The 20,474-nt window shown below is 41.4% G+C and overlaps 1 protein-coding gene across 3 annotated transcripts in view; it reads left to right on the top strand.

Annotated features, from left to right (window-relative positions):
- The window catches only part of LOC140210726 (uncharacterized), a 201,209-nt gene that overhangs the window by 124,228 nt on the left and 56,507 nt on the right, over window positions 1-20,474 (top strand). For 2 of the 3 annotated variants that reach the window (XM_072279953.1, XM_072279952.1), the window contains exons 4-5: window positions 11,419-11,632; window positions 16,005-16,187. In XM_072279953.1, coding sequence (XP_072136054.1) covers window positions 11,419-11,632; window positions 16,005-16,183 — 393 coding nt within the window. In that variant the 3' untranslated portion in view covers window positions 16,184-16,187. Of the gene's footprint in view, window positions 1-11,418; window positions 11,633-16,004; window positions 17,062-20,474 lie in introns of those variants that run through there. The other variant, XM_072279951.1, reaches the window with a different exon arrangement.

Below are 20,474 nucleotides of genomic sequence, written 5' to 3'. Positions count from 1 at the left end.
CAAGGTTCCAAAAACAACAGCATGAAAATGGTTAGTATGTTGGTCAAAAACTGAAGAGCACTCAGCTTCCCTCCTACATAGGCCACCATTTTTCTATCATTCATGTGCTTAAATGTTTCTTATGTAGCCCCCTGGGAAGCCTCAGGCTCGCTCAGCTCGATTTTGTCTAGGGGGAGCAGCCTTTGGCCCTGCCAAACTGGGTAATCAAGTTTGTGTGGATGCTGTGTGATGTACCCCACCCCGCCAAATAACAGACAATATACAATATGTGATTAAATGATTACACTTTATAAGTATTTACTGGAACTATGTAATTAACAAAGATACAATATAAAAAGAAAGTAAAAGGTGCCAAACTTATCAAAGTTCAACTACCTTGTGCACACAGTTGGAGCTCAATTAATGGAGTCTTCTTTCCACCATTCGATCCCCTCTGACCTTCTCGACCCGCTGCTTGGGACCAACCACAGTGGTGACCAGACGCTCCACACGAGTCTGTCTTCGTCTCCTCTCCTTGCCGAAGACCCTGGGCCTCGGACACCCGCCTGGGGTCTGTTCCGTCGCCCAGCTTACAGCACTGTGTCTCCTCTCTCTGTCCCCATTGTGCCTTCTGCCCCAAAGCCTGTGAAAACAATAGCTTACAGACACACAAAAAAGAATAACATCTACCCCAATTGGTTAGCAAATAAATACAATTCTCGTTATCAGTAATATAACCCAAGCAAGCTGCTAGAGAGAGAACCACTGTCTCAGTAGTTAAAATCACAGAGAAGCCATTTTATTTTTAACATAACAAAGAAGCCATTTTATTCACCTTAGCAGTAACAAAAAAAAGAAACTCCTTACATCTATTAGATGTCACTAATGTACTTGCTTCTACAACTACATCTGGCAAGACTTTCTACACAACCACCACTCTCTGTGTAACCAAAAACTACATCTAACATGCCCCATATACTTTTTACCAATCACCTTAAAGTTATGCCCCCTCATATTTGCAATATCTGCCCTGGGAAAAAGTCTCTGACTGTCCACTCGATCTAGGCCTCTTGTATATCTCATATCAAGATTATGTTAGATCTTTTTTATCTACCTAAAGTTTCTTTGTCTTGGCATGTTACCCCCAACAGTGCAGCGTTCCCTCAACGCCACTCTGGAATGTCCAGTCCAGATGTCTCGACGCAGGGTTTCAACTCGAAATTTCGACTAGTTCATTTCCTCCACAGATGCTGCTCGACACGCTGAGTCCCTCCATCAGGCTGAGAAAGTTGGGCTGAAGTCTCAGGGAAAGAATCAGACCCAGGAAACTTCCATCTCAAGTTTTCACCAACTATGTGCAGTTAATGGTTTTTAAGATGTAGCATGAGATAGCCCATCCTTGATTGAATGTCTGTTTTATAATATTATGGCTGGAGTTCCACTTAAGTTGCATAATTTCTGTTCTGGACTTTTTTGTAGACCTCTTGCAATGCTTATCGTGTGTCTCTGTGCCTTGAAACTAGTCAGATTCCTTCTGCAAGCCAATGCTCACAAGTGGATTGAGAATGCCTAATATATCAATGAGCCACATATGTTTTCAACCCAAATGCTATCAAAACAGATGGAACGCATTGAAGACAATAAACAGCTTTAACTAATTAGTGACCACTAAAATACATAACAATCCATAACAGCCCCCCTGTGCTGAACTGACCATGCTATTTAATGGGACAATAAAAGAAGTATGCAATAAACACTATCCATTTGAGATCAACCAAAAAGACAGCGCTGAAAACATTCTTTACTGGTCCTCCAACTCAGTTTGGGGCATCTTGACCTAGATCCCTGTAGACAGATGTCTAGGAATAAATTGTTTTTAGAAAAATTTCAAATTGCACGTTAATAGTTCAGAACCAGTGCTGGGAAACTCCAGTCTCCAGCCATTCGCTGGAAGTGGATATTTTTTTTATTTTCTACTACAAAGACATTTTTTGGGGGGGGGGGTGAGGGGTTCTGAAAAATCTCTTGGCAAATACAGATCCCTACAATAATTTGCAGCTTGAAACTAATCCAAAAGTTTGTGAAATTTTGTGCTTAGGGTGATTAATCTTGACATTTCAGCAGGAAAAACTATTTTTTTAATAACAAGTTACTTGGCAAGTCAAACATGACCAATTGAATGGAATTACGTGGATGTTAAAGTACATAATTAAATCATTTATTGTGCCACTTTTCTAGGCTACACTGCAGCCTCACTTCACTTTATTCTACAACAAGGGTTCATTTAATATCAGGGAATGTATACAGTATACAACCTGAAATTCATACTCATCACAGACATCCATGAAACAAGAAGACCCATAGAATGAATGATAGAAGCATCAAAGCCTTCGCACAAGCAGCACAAAATCATCAATGCCCCCTCCCCTGCACTTGTGCCAGCAGAAGCACTGGCCCTTCCAACCCCCCTCAATCCAAGCAACAGCAAAAGGCCCCCAAAGAGACCTTGGTGCAGAGTCCATCTGTTGTTGTGTGAATGAAGTTGCTGGAGAAAATTACTGGTAGATACAAAGCAGCTTCTTTATTCAACAAAACAAAGTACAGCAGGCATCATGGCGATCTGTTCGGTGGAAAGGTCTGCCGGCCCAGTGTGGGGCTCGATATTTTATGTGTCAAACATCAAAGGGCAGCTCCATATTTACAATGTGGACAATGCTTTCTTTGAAACTACATGCAGCCTTCATAGCTCCTGATTCACATCTACACCACAGACATCCAAATCCGGTATTTTATTTACTTATATACACACATTCTTTTTCTCTCTCTCCTTTTTCTCCCTCTGTACCTCTTGCCCATCCTCTGGGGTTTCCCCCCTCCCCCTTTTCTTTCTCCCTAGGCCTCCTGTCGCATGATCCTCTCATATCCCTTTTGCCAATTACTTGTCCAGCTCTTGGCTCCATCCCTCCCCCTCCTTATCATTTTGGATCTCCCCTTCCCCCTCCCACTTTCAAATTTCTTACTAGCTCTTCTTTCAGTTAGTCCTGATGAAGGGTCTCAGCCCAAAACGTCGACTGTACCTCTTCCTAGAGATGCTGCCTGGCCTGCTGCGTTCACCAGGAACTTTTATGGGTGTTGCTTGAAATTCCAGCATCTGCAGATTTCCTCATGTTTGAATTTTAATCAGCATTGTCTGGACTGGGATTCACAGCTTTCAGGAACCCATCGTTCAGAACTGCACTCGAAATTAAATACACAATACATTTTCAGATGTGAAGACTGGTAGTCATAGTCAATTGCTAAATGTATTGTCCTAAACACAAAAATCATTAACTCCATCAAAACTACAATCCATAACCAGCACTTTGCTATCTCAGACAGGCTCTCTCTCCCTCTCTCGCTAGCGAGGGAGAGAGAAGTTGCTTCTGCAACAACGTGAGTGGAGACCAACAACTCGCTGTTCCTATGTTACAATCTTCCACATCACTTCTCCAAGTCCTCTGTCTCGAGGACTGACTGGCAATCATGAGAGAGAAAGAGAGAGAGAAAGAGAGAGAGAAAAAAATAAGGATTGATAAGATGACAGTTTTTCATGCAAACTTTGTGTTTCTTTACATGGGATTAACGGCGCCCAAAATGGATAAAATAGAGTCAGCTGATTCTGCATATAGAGTATATTATTATACAAAAGGAGGAAAGAACCAGCCATTTGGTTTATATTGCAAGTAATTGTTTGCTTTTCAATTTTCAGTTTTCATTTTCTGTTTGAGAGCAATGATCCAGGAAACCCGGAGGGCTGGATGTAATGGCACAGAATCTGCTCCTTGCCCATGTTAATGTGAGGAGTGGAGCAATTCCCTTAGCAGTGAGTCTCCTGATAATATTAACACAAGAAACTGTGCAGATGCTGGACATCCACATCAACACACACAAAATGCTGGAAGAACTCAGCATCTATGGAGAGGAATAAGCAGTCGATGTTCTGGGCTAAGACCCTTCATGTCCTAATGAAGGGGCCTGGCTTGAAACATTGGTTGTTTATTCCTCTATATAGTTGCTGTTTGACCTGATATGTTCCCTCAGCATTCAGTGTGTGTGTTATTTTTAATGATATTTCAGTGAAACAATTGGCTTTAGGCAGCTCCAGCTAAAGCACTGATGATGGTGCAAAGTGATGTATCAACATGCAATGCTAGTTATGAGACTTTCTATCTGACACTGATCACAAAGAACCCCAAAATTATAACTTCAAACATAAAAACTTTATTTAAAGTATAAAGATGTGAATTCATAGAAAACAATTTGAAACACTCAATTTTTTGAAGAACCGCCACCACCCAAGCCATGGCTTCTCGCTGCAGCCATTACGAATGCTCTTGAATGGGAAATCCTACAAAAGTAGTGGATAGGCCCAGTCTATCACAGGTAAAGCCCTCCCAACCATTCAGTACCTCTATACCACATTGTCGCAGGAAAGCAGCATTCACTGCTGGGGACTCCCAACATCCAGGTCGTGCCCTCTTACTGCTGCAACCATCAGGAAGAAGGTACAGGAGCTTCAGGAATTACACCACCAAGTTCAGGAACAGTTAACCATCAGGGTCTTGAATCTGTGTGGATAACTTCACTCACCCCATCACTGAACTGTTCCCACCTCCTATGGACTCACTCTCAAGGACTCTTCAGCTCATGTCCTCAATGCTTATTGCTTACTTATTTATTATTATTTACTTTTGTATAACCACTTGCACGTGGCCAAGTGGTTAAGGCATTGGACTAGTGACCTGAAGGTCATGAGTTTGAGCCCCAGCCGAGGCAACGTGTTGTGTCCGTGAGCAAGGCACTTAACCACACATTTCTCTGCGATGACACTGGTGCCAAGCTGTATGGGTCCTAATGCCCTTCCCTTGGACAACATCGGTGTCGTGGAGAGGGGAGACTTGCAGCATGGGCAACTGCTGGTCTTCCATACAAACTTGCCCAGGCCTTTATTATTTACTTTTGTATTTGCACACTGAATGTCTGCCCTGTTGTCTTTCATTGATTCTATTATAGTTATTAGCTTCTTGCCCACAAGAAAATGAATCTCAGGGTTGTATATGGAGACAGACATGTACTTTGATAATAAATTTACTTTGATTTCAGAGTTGGTGAATGAATCACTTGCTTGTGGTTTAATGTGATAACCAGTGTGCAATGTGCCAGTGTTCAAATATTTTTAAGATTAGATAGTTTGGGAAGAATTTGCCTCTTCTTAATAAGTACGGAGCTCACATCTGTTTTCCTACATGTGAGGCCATGCATTAGCACTGCCTTTGAAAATACAGATGAGGTGCAAGTTGACAGGCACATACCAACTGGGAGCAGGACTGCTTGATAAAGAGGCTCTTTAAGCCTATTTTTAACCTATAGAGAAATTAAGATCTGTCCAAGCTAACACCAGCTTTCGCGAATGATTCTGATTCCATTTTTGTGAAATGATCTACCAAACTCAATGGCAACAAAGCTGACTTTTTCTGTTCAGTTTGAGATGATAGAATTGGAAATAAAGATTACATAACACATGTTTTCAAGATGAATAACTTTGTAAACGAGAGATTGTTTTTTCCCATTTGGGCCAATCTTTTGAGCAGGCTTTTAAAATCAGCGGCACAGGATATGGAGGGAAAACCCAGTTTTCAGGAACTTAAAGTCAATGTCAGTGATGGTTGAAGCATATTACATTGTTTAAAAACTTGTTTAGCAAACAGTTGAAGGTGTGAAACCTGTTGAGTTATGAATTGAAAACCAGGCTAGGATACCAAGCATTGTTCAAAGAAACTTGAAAATTTACAAGGATGTTGTCGGGACTTGAAGATATGAATTAATAGGGAAATGTGCTATGCATACAAAATAGTGGAGGGACTTAGGAACCCAGGCAGCATCTATGGGAAAGCATAAGCAGTCCACATTTCAGGCCGAGACCCCTTCATCAGGGTTAACATCTCAGCCGAAACGGCGCACAACTGCGCAAGCGCGTGAAGGTCGGCCTGTGAGACAGCGGGAGACTTTAAGAAGCTAACAGATTGAGAAGGGGAGGATCATTTCTTCAGCAGTTTGAATGGGGCACGACTGCGCGAACACGTGAAGATCGGACTGTGAGACAACGGGAGACTTTAGAAAGCGAACAAATTAACGGAGCAGTAACGGAGTAGTGAGAGACAGAGTAGGAAGGCATTGGCTCGAGAGGCTTCAGTGAGCAGAGGCTGAGGACAAGCTTGCTCCCAGTGAGGTAAACATACATTGAACCTACAATGGTACATCACAGTACAGGCCCTTCGGCCCACAATGTTGTGCCGACCCTTAAACCCTGCCTCCCATATAACCCCCCACCTTAAAAACTGTCAGGAAAGGAGCTTAAGAAGGGGCTGAGCAGAGCAAGAAGGGGGCATGAGAAGGCCTTGGCAAAAAAGGTAAAGGAAAACCACAAGGCATTCTTCAATTATGTGAAGAAAAAAAGGATGACAGGAGTGAAGATAGGTCCGATTAGAGATAAAGGTGGGAAGATGTGCCTGGAGGCTTTGGAAGTGAACGAGGTCCTCAATGAATACTTCTCTTTAGTATTCACCAATGAGAGGGAACTTGATGACGGAGAGGACAATATGAGTGAGGTTGATGGTCTGGAGCATGTTGATATTAAGGGAGAGGAGGTGTTGGAGTTGTTAAAATACATTAGGACGGGTAAGTCCCCGGGGTCTGATGGAATATTCCCCAGGCTGCTCCACGAGGTGAGGGAAGAGATTGCTGAGCCTCTGGCTAGGATCTTTATGTTCTCGTTGTCCATGTGAATGGTACCGGAGGATTGGAGGGAGGCGAATGTTGTTCCCTTGTTCAAAAAAGGTAGTAGGGATAGTCCGGGTAATTGTAGACCAGTGAGCCTTACGTCTGTGGTGGCAAAGCTGTTGGAAAAGATTCTTAGAGATAGGATCTATGGGCATTTAGAGAATCATGGTCTCATCAAGGACGATCAGCATGGCTTTGTGAAGGGCAGATCCTGTCTATCAAGCCTGATAGAGTTCTTTGAGGAGGTGACCAGGCATATAGATGAGGGTAGTGCAGTGGATGTGATCTACATGGATTTTAGTATGGCAGTTGACAAGGTTCCACACGGTAGGCTTATTCAGAAAGTCAGAAGGCATGGGATCCAGGGAAGTTTGGCCAGGTGGATTCAGAATTGGCTTGCCTGCAGAAGATAGAGGGTGGTGGTGGAGGGAGTACATTCAGATTGGAGGATTGTGACTAGTGGTGTCCCACAAGGATTGGTTCTGGGACCTCTACTTTTCGTGATTTTTATTAACGACCTGGATGTGGGGGTAGAAGGGTGGGTTGGCAAGTTTGCAGACAACACAAAGGTTGGTGGTGTTGTAGATAGTGTAGAGGATTGTCGAAGATTGCAGAGAGACATTGATAGGATGCAGAAGTGGGCTGAGAAGTGGCAGATGGAGTTCCAAGGCAGAGTACAAAGTAAATGGCAGAATACTTGGTAGTGTGGAGGCGCAGAGGGATCTGGGGGTACATGCCCACAGATCCCTGAAAGTTGCCTCACAGGTAGATAGGGTAGTTAAGAAAGCTTATGTGGTGTTAGCTTTCATAAGTCGAGGGAGAGAGTTTAAGAGTCGCGATGTAATGATGCAGCTCTATAAAACTCTGGTTAGGTCACACTTGGAGTAGTGTCCAGTTCTGGTCACCTCACTATAGGAAGGATGTGGAAGCATTGGAAAGAGTACAGAGGAGATTTACCAGGATGCTGCCTGGTTTAGAGAGTATGCATTATGATCAGAGATTAAGGGAGCTAGGGCTTTACTTTTTGGAGAGAAGGAGGATGAGGGGAGACATGATAGAGGTATACAAGATATTAAGAGGAATAGATAGAGTGGATAGCCAGCACCTCTTTCCCAGGGCACCACTGCTCAGTACAGGAGGACATGGGTTTAAGGTAAGGGGTGGGAAGATCAAGGGGGATATTAGAGGAAGGTTTTTTATGCAGGGAGTGGTTGGTGCGTACTGTGCTGTACTATTCTATGTTCTATGAAACGTCAACCGTTTACTCTTCTCCATAGGTGCTGCCTGGCCTGCTGAGTTCCTCCAGTATTTTGTTTGTGCTGCTGGGTTTTCAGCATCTGCAGATTTTTTTTTGTTTGTGTATGGGGAGAGATGAATAGATTAAGACTTCATTCTTTGGTGCATAGGAGAATGGGGGTGGGGATTTGATTAAAGGTATACAAATTTACAAGGGGTGTAGATAAGGAAATATGCAAGCAAGCTTTTTTCCACTGAGGTTGGATAAGACTTGAACTGGAGGTCATATGTTAAGAGTGAAAAGTCAAATACACTCAGTGGATATTTTATTAGGTACTGTATCTATTAAATGTTTCCCAATATTAAGAAGACTCACAGATACTGCTAGTTCAAGAGCAAATTAATGTCTTTCCATTATGTGCTTCAAATCTAATCAAAATTAACTGATGCAGGAAATGATGTAAAAACAATTTACAGTACTGTGCAAAAGTCTTTGACATCTTAGCTATATATGTGTGTGTGTTTCTGACATTTGCACAGCACTGTACTTAAACCACCCCATCTGGCACCAACAATCACTTAGATCACATTTTTTCTCCATTCTGATGTTTGGTCTGAACAACAACTGAACCTCTTGGACCATGTGAGCATGTTATTTTGCATTGAGTTGCTGCCACATGATTGGTTGATTAGATATTTGCATTACTAAGCAGATGTACAGGTGTCACTGAATGCACTTTAGAGTAACCTCAGGGAGAACTTCTTCATTCGGTTCGGTGGGTAGTGTGAATGTGGAATGAGCTGTTAGTGGAAGCAGTAGACGTGGGTTTGATTGCAACATGTAAGAGAAGTTTAGATAAGTACGTGAATGGGGGGGGGGAGGGAGTATGGAGGGCTCCGGTCCAGGTGTGGGTTCATGCGACTAGGATGAAAATAATTCATCATGAAGTAGATGGGTTGAAGGGCCTGTTTCTGTGCTGTAGTGTTCTATGTCTCCATGACACTCTGACTCTAATCTTAATAGATAATCTACCCTGGAAAAAATTAAGATGTTAATAGAGGGTTGAAGCAAGTGCAAAGATGAAAGAGGATGAAATAATGAGGGGAAGTCTATGACTGTCTGGAAGAAGGAGAGATGAAATAATAAAGGGTGAGGCCAAATAAAGGCAAATAGTTGGGTCTAGAACAGAAATTCTCAAATGGACCCCTTGCTTAATGCTGTTGGTCCATAGCATTAAAAAGTTCGAGAAACTCTGGTCTAGAATGACAAACAAGTTGAATTATTACTGTCAACTCCTGTCACCAAACAATGGGAGAACAGGTTAAAATATATAATTGTCAGTACCCAAAATGGCGACTTAGATTCACCTGGCTATAATTTAGAAATATTTGGACTTTGGTAAATCCAAAAATAAATTAGTGAATCTGAGTTCCCATTTTGCTGGGATTGATGTTGTTAAATTTGTTAGTAAATATGCAGTAAACAGCTTGAGTTGGACGATGTGATCAGGGAAGGAGGACTAGATTTTAGTTGAAGTTACTAGAAAGAAATAGAGTTTGACAGGTGGAGCAATCAGAGGATTGGAGTCTGTTACTTTAGGAATGACCCCCAATCTAGCAGCATATATTGAGTTCAAACACTCTTTATTGTGGTTGTTGGGAAGGTAATGTGTTCCTCAGTCCCCTATTTATCTTCAGTTAGTGAGGTATGGACACAGTGAGGTAGAGAATGGAAATGACAAGATCACTAAACCTTAACACATTTTACAGCCCAGTGGAGACTGTACTGTAGGTTTTTTCTGGTAAATCCTAATTTTCATTGCTTATCCCTAGGTGACCTTGAGTGGTAACGAGCCATTAGCTTATGAAAATATTTTGAGAACAGTTAGAAATTAAAGTCCAAAGTTCAAAGTAAATTAATTATCAAAGTACATATATGTCACCATATGCAAGCTTGCAATTCATTTCCTTACGTGCATACATGGTAAATCCAATAACCATAATAGAATCAATGAAAGACCGCACTCAGTAGGGTGGATGACTAGTGTACAAAAGACAACAAACTGCGCAAATATAAAAGAAAAAAAATAATAAATAATAAATATTGAGATGAAGAGTCCTTGGAAGTGAGTGTATAGGTTGTGGGAACAGTTCAGTCATGGGATAGATAAAGTTGAGTGACAATTGAAGTTGAGAGAAATTATCCCTTCTGGTTCAAGAGTCTGATAGTTGAGGTGTGTTATGTGTTCCTGAACCTGGTGATCAGAGTCCTGAGGTTCCTGTACCTTCTGCCTCATGGCAGCAACAATCAACACTGATGCAAAAGTCAAGAGTCGCTTCCAAACCAGAGGGAATAAGGAGGCAGATTTCCTTCCCTAAATGAAACTAATGGAATTATTTTGATAATCCACTTATTTGTTGGATAGAAAATGCTGACTGGGCTAGATAGACCAAATGCAGAGAATGATGCTTCCCCTGGTTAAGAAGTCTAGAATGAAGGGTTTCATTCTTGGGTAGGACATTTAGGATTTATGTGAAAGATGTCTTCAGAGGATGGTGAACCTTTCGAGTCAGTGGAGGCCAAGTTTCTGGATAAATTTAAGGAGGTTGAAATATTGCTTGACTCAAGGCACAGGGAGAGAGATAAAGGATCAACGCTGATGGTTTTGAGTGGTGGAATAGGCTTAAAGGTTGAATGATCAGCTCTTATGGTTTTTCTATGGTCACTGACTGACCACTTCCTTTAACTTTCCCAGCTTTATTTATCTAACAGAACTTGTCTCCCAATCATTATGCCATGGATTCCTAGCCCATCAACTTAACCACAGATATTGCCCCCACTCATTCTTGACATGTGGTGAACCCTATTATAGGAACTTTTGGATGTCTTCTGCTGTTCTCTTCATTTTGTGACTTGCCTATAAATTGCTTCTCATAGAGTCATACAGAAATAGGTCCTACAGCTCAAAATCCATAATAACCATCAACTGCGCTAATACCATTTTGTTCTCATATATCCATCAGCTCCTTGACATACTAGGGGCAATTTACAGTGACCAATTAACCTACCAACCAACATGTCCTGTGGATGTGGGAGAAAACTGGAGCACCTGAAGGGACTTGTCCTGAAATGTCATATGTACTCTTCTCCTTAGATGCCGCCTGGCCTGTTGGGTTCCTCCAGCATTTTGTGTGTGTTGCTTGGATTTCCAGCATCTGCAGATTTTCCCTTGTTTGTCATCTGAAAGATACGGTCACTGACAGCAGCAGAGATCAAATTCGAAATTAGGTCGCAGGAGCTGTGAGACAGCAACTCTACTAGCTGCTCAAGTCCTTGCTCAATAGATGGATGTATCTCACTGCAAATTCCTTTTCTCCTTGCAGATAATGAAGAATATATTTCATCAATCCTTCAATGCATACAAAACGGACATTGAACCCAGGGTGAATGACCTGACGATTCACCTTCTACAGTGCAGCCGAAGATTATTTGAAATCATGCTGTCACACAGGAGGGTCACGGCAGCTTACATTGAAGGAGATAATGTTGTCGTCACCATAGAAGGCGAAGCAGCTAGAGTCTTAAACTTTGATACAGGTAATGTACTGGTGCAATGAAGGGGAACAATCTCTTATAAATGTTCTTGTTTGGCTTGTTAGTCATTTGTTTGTTAAATACGCAGCCAATCAGTAGCAGCGGTCAATCTGAGTTTATGGATTTTGGCTTCAGGAGTGAAGAATCTGACATTTAAAAGAGTTATTTATAAATAATTTAAATTCTGAATGAAAAAAAACAAAAACATTTTAAGCAAGACACACAAAATACTGGAGGAACTCAGCATCTATGGAGAAAATTACAGTTGACGTTTTGGATCAAAACCCTTCGGCAGGACTGTTTTGGAGGGAGGGTTTGGGCCTGAAATGTCGACTGTACTTTTTTCCATATATACTGCCTGGCTTGCTGAGTTCCACTAGCATTTTGTGTGTGTTGCTTGGATTTTCAGCCTCTGCAGATTTTCTCTCATTTGTAAAAACAGTTTAATTCTGATTCCCATTCCTGTTCTGACATGTTAGTCCATGGTCTCCTCTTGTGCCAAGATGAGGCCATCCTCAGGGTGTTGGAGCAATGCTTTATATTCCATCTGGGTAGCCTCCAACCTCATGACATGAATATTGATTTCTCTGTACAGTAAGAAAATATCACTCCTCCTCCCCCTCTTCTTCTATTCCCCACTCTGGCTTCCGACCTCTTATCACCTGCCTATCACGTTCCCTGGGTCCCCTCCCCCTTCCTTTCTCCTATGGTCCACTCTCATCTCCTATCAGATTCCTTCCTCTCTAGCCGTTTACCTTTCCTACTTACCTTGCTTTACCTATCACCTTCTCGCTATCCTCCTCCCCAACCCCCCCACACTTTTAATTCTGGTATCTACCCCCTTTCTTTCCAGTCCTGAAGAAGGGCCTCAGCCCGAAACACTGACTTGTTATTAATTTCCATGGATACTGCCTGACCTGCTGAGTTCCTCCAGCATTTTGTGTGTGTGTTAACTTAGATTATTTGATTTGTGTGAATCATATGCAAGATAAGCTCTTCACTGTATAAGAGGAAATCACATCTTCCTTCTATTAGCCATGAGGGTTCAATTAAACAAAATGTGACGAAGAGAAGTTTCATCAACGTCCAGTACTGTCTGTGCCTTCTACAAATAGTCTGTGCAAGGCCACTCAGCCCATTGTCCCGGTGCCATCTGCTTGAAAGAGCTAATTAATTAATCTGCTCTTCCCTTCCTTAAGCATACAGAGTTGGGACCACCATGGTAGCATAGCAGCTCGCGTGATGCTATTACAACTCAGGACATCAGAGTTTGGAGATGAAATCCAGCATCTGTAAGAAGTTTGGACGTTCTTTCTGTCAGCACACGGGTTTCCTCCAGGTTCTCCAGTTTCCTCCCACAGTCCAAAGACGTACTGATTAGTAGGTTAATTGGTCATTGTAAATTGTCCTGTAATTAGGCTAGGGTTAAACGGTGGATTGTTGGGTGATGTGGCTCGTTGGTCATAAGGGCCTGTTCCGTGCTGCGTTTCTGAGTAAAATCAATATATAAGAGTTTTCCTTTTATGGAAAGTTGCTTTGGCTTTCACCAAACATTTGTGTGGAGCATTCAAGATTAGGCAACCAACAAAGTTGTGACAATTTGCCTTTTCTCCTTGGATAATGCAAGTAATTTCTTGTAATATTGTAAAGTCATTCTGGAAGAAAACAACTGCACCATTTCCCAAGAAATGGTGCACTATTAACTTTTTAGTTGAGACCTTTTAACATCTCTAAGTTGGTAGAAACTCTACAAGAGGTTGCATGACTGGTGAGATGAAACTTGTTCCACTGCAATCCTGCCTTAGGTGAGATGACGTCAATCAATATTTTTCAGAGGCAAGCTACAACCACATTTTGTAAAGAATGCTGCTTCATTATTTATTTCCCTTGAAAGTTTGGAGGTGGGGGGGAATAGGGTGGCTACTGCACAGGATCAAGAGATGCTGCATAAAGCTGTGAACTCAAGTCAGCTCCATCATGGGCACTAGCTTCTACAATATCCAGGACATCTTCAAGGAGTGATGGCACAAAAAGGCAGCATCCATCATTAAGGAACCGCCCCACCCAGGACACGTCCTCTTCTCATTGCTACCATCAGGAAGGAGATACAGAAGCCTGAAGGCACACACTCAACAAATCAGGAACAGCTTTTTCCCTCTGCCATTAGATTTCTGAATAGATATTGAACCATGAACACTACCTCACTACCTTTTTACATTACTTACTTAATTTAACTGTTTAATATAATTACTTACTGTAATTCACAGTTTTTATATGTAATGTAATATATTGCAACAACAAATGTCACCATATATGGCAGTGATATTAAAGCTGATTCTATTTCTGATTCTGAAGTTCATGAAAACTATTAAAGTAGGTGACTGGCTGGTAAATTTTAAGATACTTTGATAGATGCAGACATTTTTAGTGTTCCACAATCTTTAAAAAAAATAGTTTATGAATCATTGTGGTTAGTAGAAATCACAGTTTGATTTTGTAGGCTTGTGTTTTCATTAATTATTTACAAATTGACTCTCATGGCTAATAGCTCAATAATATATTTCATTTTGGACAAAACATGGGTAATTATTGGAATTGAACGATCAGATTTATTTCTGCTTGGTCTATCCTATCTTCTTAGTTCTGGAACACGAATAAGAATTGTCCTGTACTTCCTGGATACCTACTAGAGTAGATATCAAACCTGGAATTGTCCTGGTTACTGAATAGTTCATGAAATTAACTAGTCATGGAGTACAAAGCTTGGTTGAATTAAAGTACATGATAGGAAGTTTGCCTATCATTCATTTTGAGCTCACAATCTGAATCAAAATCAAATTAGGATCAGGATTAATATCACTGACATGTGGTGAAGTGTGTTGTTTTGCAGCAGCAGCAGTACACTGCAATACATAAACATACTATTTATACTATAAATTATAATATATAGTATATATCTGTATTTTATATATAATATAAATAATATATACAATTTTAGAGAGAGTTTATATAATGTATACTTTATGTTGTGTGTCTTTAGGCTCCTGTACCTCTTCTCTCATAGTCATAGTCATACTTTATTGATCCCGGGGGAAATTGGTTTTCTCTGATGTTAGCAATGAGAAAAGGGCATGTCCTGGGTGGTGGAGATCCTTAATGATGGATGCCTCCTTTTCGATTCATCACTTTCTGACGTTATCCTCGATGGTGGGGAGGCTAGTCTCCACTTCTGAGTTTATAATTCTCAGCTGCTTTTTTGGATTATTTGCAGTGGACCCTCCATAGCAGATGGTGATGCAACCAGTTAGGATGGTCTCTACAGTATGGCTGTAGTAATCTACTAGCATTTTAGTGACATGCAAAATCTCCTAAACCCCTAAAGGGGTATAGCCTCTGGCATGCCCTCTTTGTAATTGAATCAATATGCTGGGCCATGGAGGAAATCTGCAGATGACTGAAATCCAAAGCATTACACACAAAGTGCTGGAGGAACTCAGGAGGCCAGGCAGCATCTACAGAAAAGAGTAAACAGTCGACATTTTGGGCCAAGAACCTTCATCAGGATGGTCTCGGCCTGAAACTTAGATCTTCTGAGGTGTTGTCACCCAGGAACTTAAAACTGTTCACCCTTCCCATTTCTGAATGTAACACCTCTAAGCTCCTCAGTCTGTTCAAACTACTTCAACTCTGAGGCAGAAGTGTCATCCCCATTGATTGCAATTAGAAACATGACTGAAAGCATGATCAAAGTTGTTGTAACTACACCATGGTAGTGACAAAGTTGTCTAAACTATTCATGCAAAAAATTGTGCAATGTTTTACAACACATGACTGCAGAAACTAGGACTTTTGAACAGGAATATCTGTCTTGATAATCATTTAAACTCATATCTTCTGTCACCCAGAATATCGAGGGCATCAACATGTTAACATCAAAGATTGGCAATTGGTTTCTTATTGTCATACATACCGAGGTACCGTGAAAACTTTGTAACTTTTAAAAACTTTACAGTTTTCACAACACCGGAAGCACAAGAAAAAAGCAGTAAGAGAATGCAGAATGTGTTTTTTTGTGGATTCTGTTGTACTTCATTGCATTCTATTGTATTTCTTTGTTCTACTTTGAATGCCTGCAAGAAAATGAATATCTGGTGGTATATGGTGACATATACATACAGTATTTTGATAATAAATTTACTTTGAACTTTGACTTTAAGCTCAGCAGTTCAGGCAGCATCTATGGAGGGAAATAAATAATCAGCATTTCGGGCATGTTGCTGAAGAATTTTAATGTCTGTAGAATCTCTTGTGTGCATGATATTCTCTACGCTGTTAGCAGCTCTGTTAACCAGTGTCACTTCATTCCTGCTTCCAGGTTGTGGAGTTAACCTTGGGCTGAATGGCTTGGAGTCCTTGGAAGAATTTATTTACAAGGTAGCAACGGCAGCTGACCAAAATGATGTTTTTGAAGCACTCTCTGGAAAAATCCGACACTCTAAGCAGCTAGCGGATGACTTCCGCCGGAATGGCTTGACCGTGACCATGTTTCAGTGATACTGTAAGGAACGGTGTTTCTGAGGTTTGGAGATGCGTTAGTCATTCGGATTGTGAACTCTGTCGCACGGGGCCCATGAGTGGCAGATAAATATCTTTCCTCTGGTCCTTGGAGTGAAGTGGTGGTTTGACAGAAATGAATGGGTGAACCTAAGGGAAACATGACAAAGCCAAGAACATATCTGTGGGAAGCCTGAAGAACTATTCATGCCCACACTGTTACATTAGGCTATCAGTCACAGTAGTTTAAATATCCCAAATATGAAATTTCTCACTGTTTACATTATAATTCCACTTGTCAATGAAATAAATATCTCAACACAAGGATCAGTACTTGGTCCAATGCAAACAGAACTCTGCAGATCAACAGTTGAAAGTCTCTCATGATGCTCAGTATCTAGGTCAATCAACAACGTTGCATTAGCCACCACAAGTCCTTGTGTCCATCTTGTAGGTTGGTCAGAAGAGTCCTTGAAGTATCAGTTACTTATTTCAAAGTTCTGTTGTGTATCTAAAAAAACAAATTTATTGAATAACTAGAAAACTTGATAAATGAACATATGGGTTTACGATACAAACACTTGATTGCAGGGTTTTGCTGCTGGGGTACATTAAAAGCTCAGTAGACTCTGGGCAAAGTCCATGATCACCACATGAGTAATGGAATTGCTTGCAGTTGTAAGGTCATGTTTTTCTAACATAGAGATGATGTGTAATACAACAATTCTGCGTGGTACCATGAACATCTACAATATATCAAAAATTTCTTGGGAAAACTGAGCTGAGCAAATGTGAAATTTGATCCATTCTTGGATGACCTTGATTTTGGCGAGTATACTACTTTTCAGCATTCCTTCAGCATTTTGTATGTGTTGCTCAGGATCTCCTGCAGTTGAAGAATCACTTGTGTTCATGAGCAGACTTTCCATTGGCTCCTGTATCTCAGGTAGAACTCCAGAAAGAAATCTTTTATTTCAAGGGTCATCTCATGAACACTAATGTCATATCACATGACACATCCCAGTTCTTAACGCTGCAGAGACTTTGCATTTCCTTAGGACACTGAAGGGCAAATCTATATTGGCTGTCAGCAATCCCATTCCCCCACGTATTGTCCAGTTGTTTAATTTTATGTGGTCATCAACTCCTGCCATCCATCTATTCTGGAGATAGTTTACAGTATCCAATCAAACAATCTATGAGCAAATCTTTGGCACGTGAAAACAGCATCCAGAAGAAACCCAAGTGGTAATGGGAAGAATGTGCAAACTCCACAAGTACAGTAGCAGAGGTCTCACTAGATCAGGGTGCTTGGAACCGTGGGGCAGCAGTTCCATCTTCTACACCCCTAGAGATAAGCACAGGGTTTGAGAGGGCAATATGGTGGCCCATGCATTTGTGGGGAGAAGGTGGGTTTGCAAGAAATCAGAGTTAAAAGGGCAGACGGTACTGTAATATTGATGTGACTCGGACACTGCTGTAGATTGAACAACCCGTTTATTCAACAGACTTCCATTTTTTACTTCTCTATGTCCTGACGTCATACGCACTCTGACGCTACAAATACTCACACAATACATTACATCCCCCTTCTCAAGATTTTTTTTTTACAACACTGTGAATTACCAAAACAATGCCTCTAGGTACGCCCTTCTTACAGTGCAACAACTATGACATAAACTAAAAAAAATCTTAACTTCTTGTACTGTATTCTGCTTTGTATCTTACAATACTAACAGCAGTGTATTTTCTTTTACTAACATAGACTAATAAATCTTTTATTTCACACCTTGGAACTTATAACATGTGTGACTTTGCCCCAAACTGTGTGAGACTGTATGTATGTCTAGTCTCTGTATCTAGCTGGAAGTTTGACTTGTCTCCCAGACCGTGTGTGATACAACTGTGACTGTGCTTGTCCTTCATCAGTGTCAGTCTCTCGAGTAACCTCTGTGTCTTTGTGATCTGCATCACTCTTGGTGTTTCCATGTCTGTATATGTGGAGATGTCCTGTGCATCTGTACATGGAAACTCCCTCTCGCCTGTCTTCAGCAGATGCTTCCTGTTCCTCCTGTAGACTCTTCCATCCGGCGAACGAACTATGAAGGGTCTTGTTTGCTGATGTCTGTTCACAACCACAGCTAGTTGCCAAGTGTCTCCTCTCTGTATTCTGACATTTTCACCTGTATGCAGATCTGGCAACTGTCTTGTATGTCTGTCATAGTAGCTATTTTGCTGTATTTGCTTGTACTTTTGCTTGTCATGTACTTGAGCATTACCTTCAGGAGTCGGTAGAGTTGTGGATGTTGGCAGTTTGGACTTCAGACGACGTCCCATCAACAGCTGCGCAGGAGAGAACCCCACACCCTCAATCGGTGTGTTGCGGTATTCAAACAGAGCAATGTAAGGGTCACCGTCGCTACTTTGTGCCTTCTTGAGCATGTTCTGGACAGTTTGTACAGTTCTCTTTGCTTGTCCATTAGACTGAGCGTGTCCTGGACTGGAAGTAACATGTTGAAATTCCCAGCTTTCTGAGAACCCTCTAAACTCACCACTGGCATACTGTGGACCATTGTCACTAACGACAATATCTGAAATACCATGTCTTGCGAATGTCAACTTCATTGCGGTAATGACACTTCAACTGGACGTGTCACTTAACTTGGTGATCTCCGGATATTTTGAACAGTAGTCCACACAAAGCAGATATTCTGCACCATTGTAGTGAAAGAGATCTGTGCCAATCTTCTCCCATGGTCTTCCTGGTAGTGGGTGGGGAAGCAGAGGCTCTCTTGGATTGCTGTTTTTGTTTTCATTACAGACAGCACATTGAGACACAATGTCCTCTATCTGAGTTGACATTCCTGGCCAATAGAGGATGTCCCTTGCTCTTTCATTACATTTCACTATCCCCAGGTGTGACTCATGAATTCTGTTGAGCATTTCCTGTCTCATTTGGTTTGGTACGATGAGTTTTATCGTTTTGAACATTAGTCCTGATGCATAGCTGATTTCCTCTTTAAATGTCCAGTATTTCTGCATTTCCTTTGGAACATCTTTTCTTTCTGTTGGCCATCGATCCATTGTAATGTCTCTTAGCATTTGCATTTTAGGATCATCTGCAGTCGCTTTCCTGAACATGTTCAACTTCTCCTCAGAGATGGGTAGCTGAAGTGTAACCCAGTTGACCTCCAGCTCTCTTCCTAGCAACTCTTCCTTTCGCTCTTTGAGGTAAGCACGGCTCAAAGCATCAGCGATGTGCAGTTCTTTTCCTGGCTTATAGGTGACTGTGAGAGTGTACCTCTGTAGCCTGAGAAGCATCCTTTGCAGCCTTGTAGGAGCTTGGTGGAGTGGCTTTTTGAAGATGCTCTCAAGTGGTTTGTGATCACTCTCAACCTGGATTTCTTTGCCATATACATATGGGTGGAACTTCTCACACCCATAAACTATGGCGAGTAATTCCTTCTCGATTTGAGCATAACGGTGTTGACAGTCCATAAGTGCTCGTGATCCATACGCCACAGGCCTCCCATCCTGCAATATAACAACTCCTATTCCCTCTGAACTGGCATCCACAGACATAGTCACTGGTTTATTGTCATCATAGAACTTGAGTTGTGCATTGGTAATATTAATAATAGTAATAATTGGTAATATTAATAATATTAATAATAATAGTGCATTGGTAACCAACTGCTTCAATGTGTCAAATCTTTTCTTTTGTTCGTCTTCCCAATGCCATTCAGTGTTGCTCTCTAGTAGCTTTCGGAGTGGAGCGCTGACCTCTGATAAGTTGGGAATGAATTTGACAAGATACTGTATCATGCCCATGAACCTCAATAGTTCTTGCTTGTCTCCGGGTGGTGGTAGCTGTACCACAGCTCTGACCTTTTCATCATCTGGTTTTAGCCCATCAGTGCTGAGTACATGACCTATGTATTTGATCTCTGTAGTTCTGATCTTACATTTACTTTTGTTCAGTTTTAGGTCGTACTCACGTGCTTTCTCCAGGAGCTTCCTCAGTCTCTGATCACGTTCCTCAATTGTGTCACTCCGTATCAGCAAATCATCAATAATTTGTGCCACGGGTCTCTGGAATACCTCTGATGCAGAAGAAATCCCAAAGGGTAGACACAGGAAACGATATCTCCCTATGGGTGTGTTAAAAGTGCATTAATTTGGAACTTTCTTCATCCAGCTTGATCTGGCTGAAACCTTGATTTGCGTCTAATACTGAAAGGTATTTTGCATTAGGCATGCGGGAGACAACCTCTTCAACCGTGAGCAGCGG

The sequence above is a fragment of the Mobula birostris genome, chromosome 15 (genome assembly GCF_030028105.1).
Source record: "Mobula birostris isolate sMobBir1 chromosome 15, sMobBir1.hap1, whole genome shotgun sequence".
Taxonomy (NCBI): Eukaryota; Metazoa; Chordata; class Chondrichthyes; order Myliobatiformes; family Myliobatidae; genus Mobula; species Mobula birostris.
This window is presented reverse-complemented; position numbering and strand designations above follow the sequence as displayed.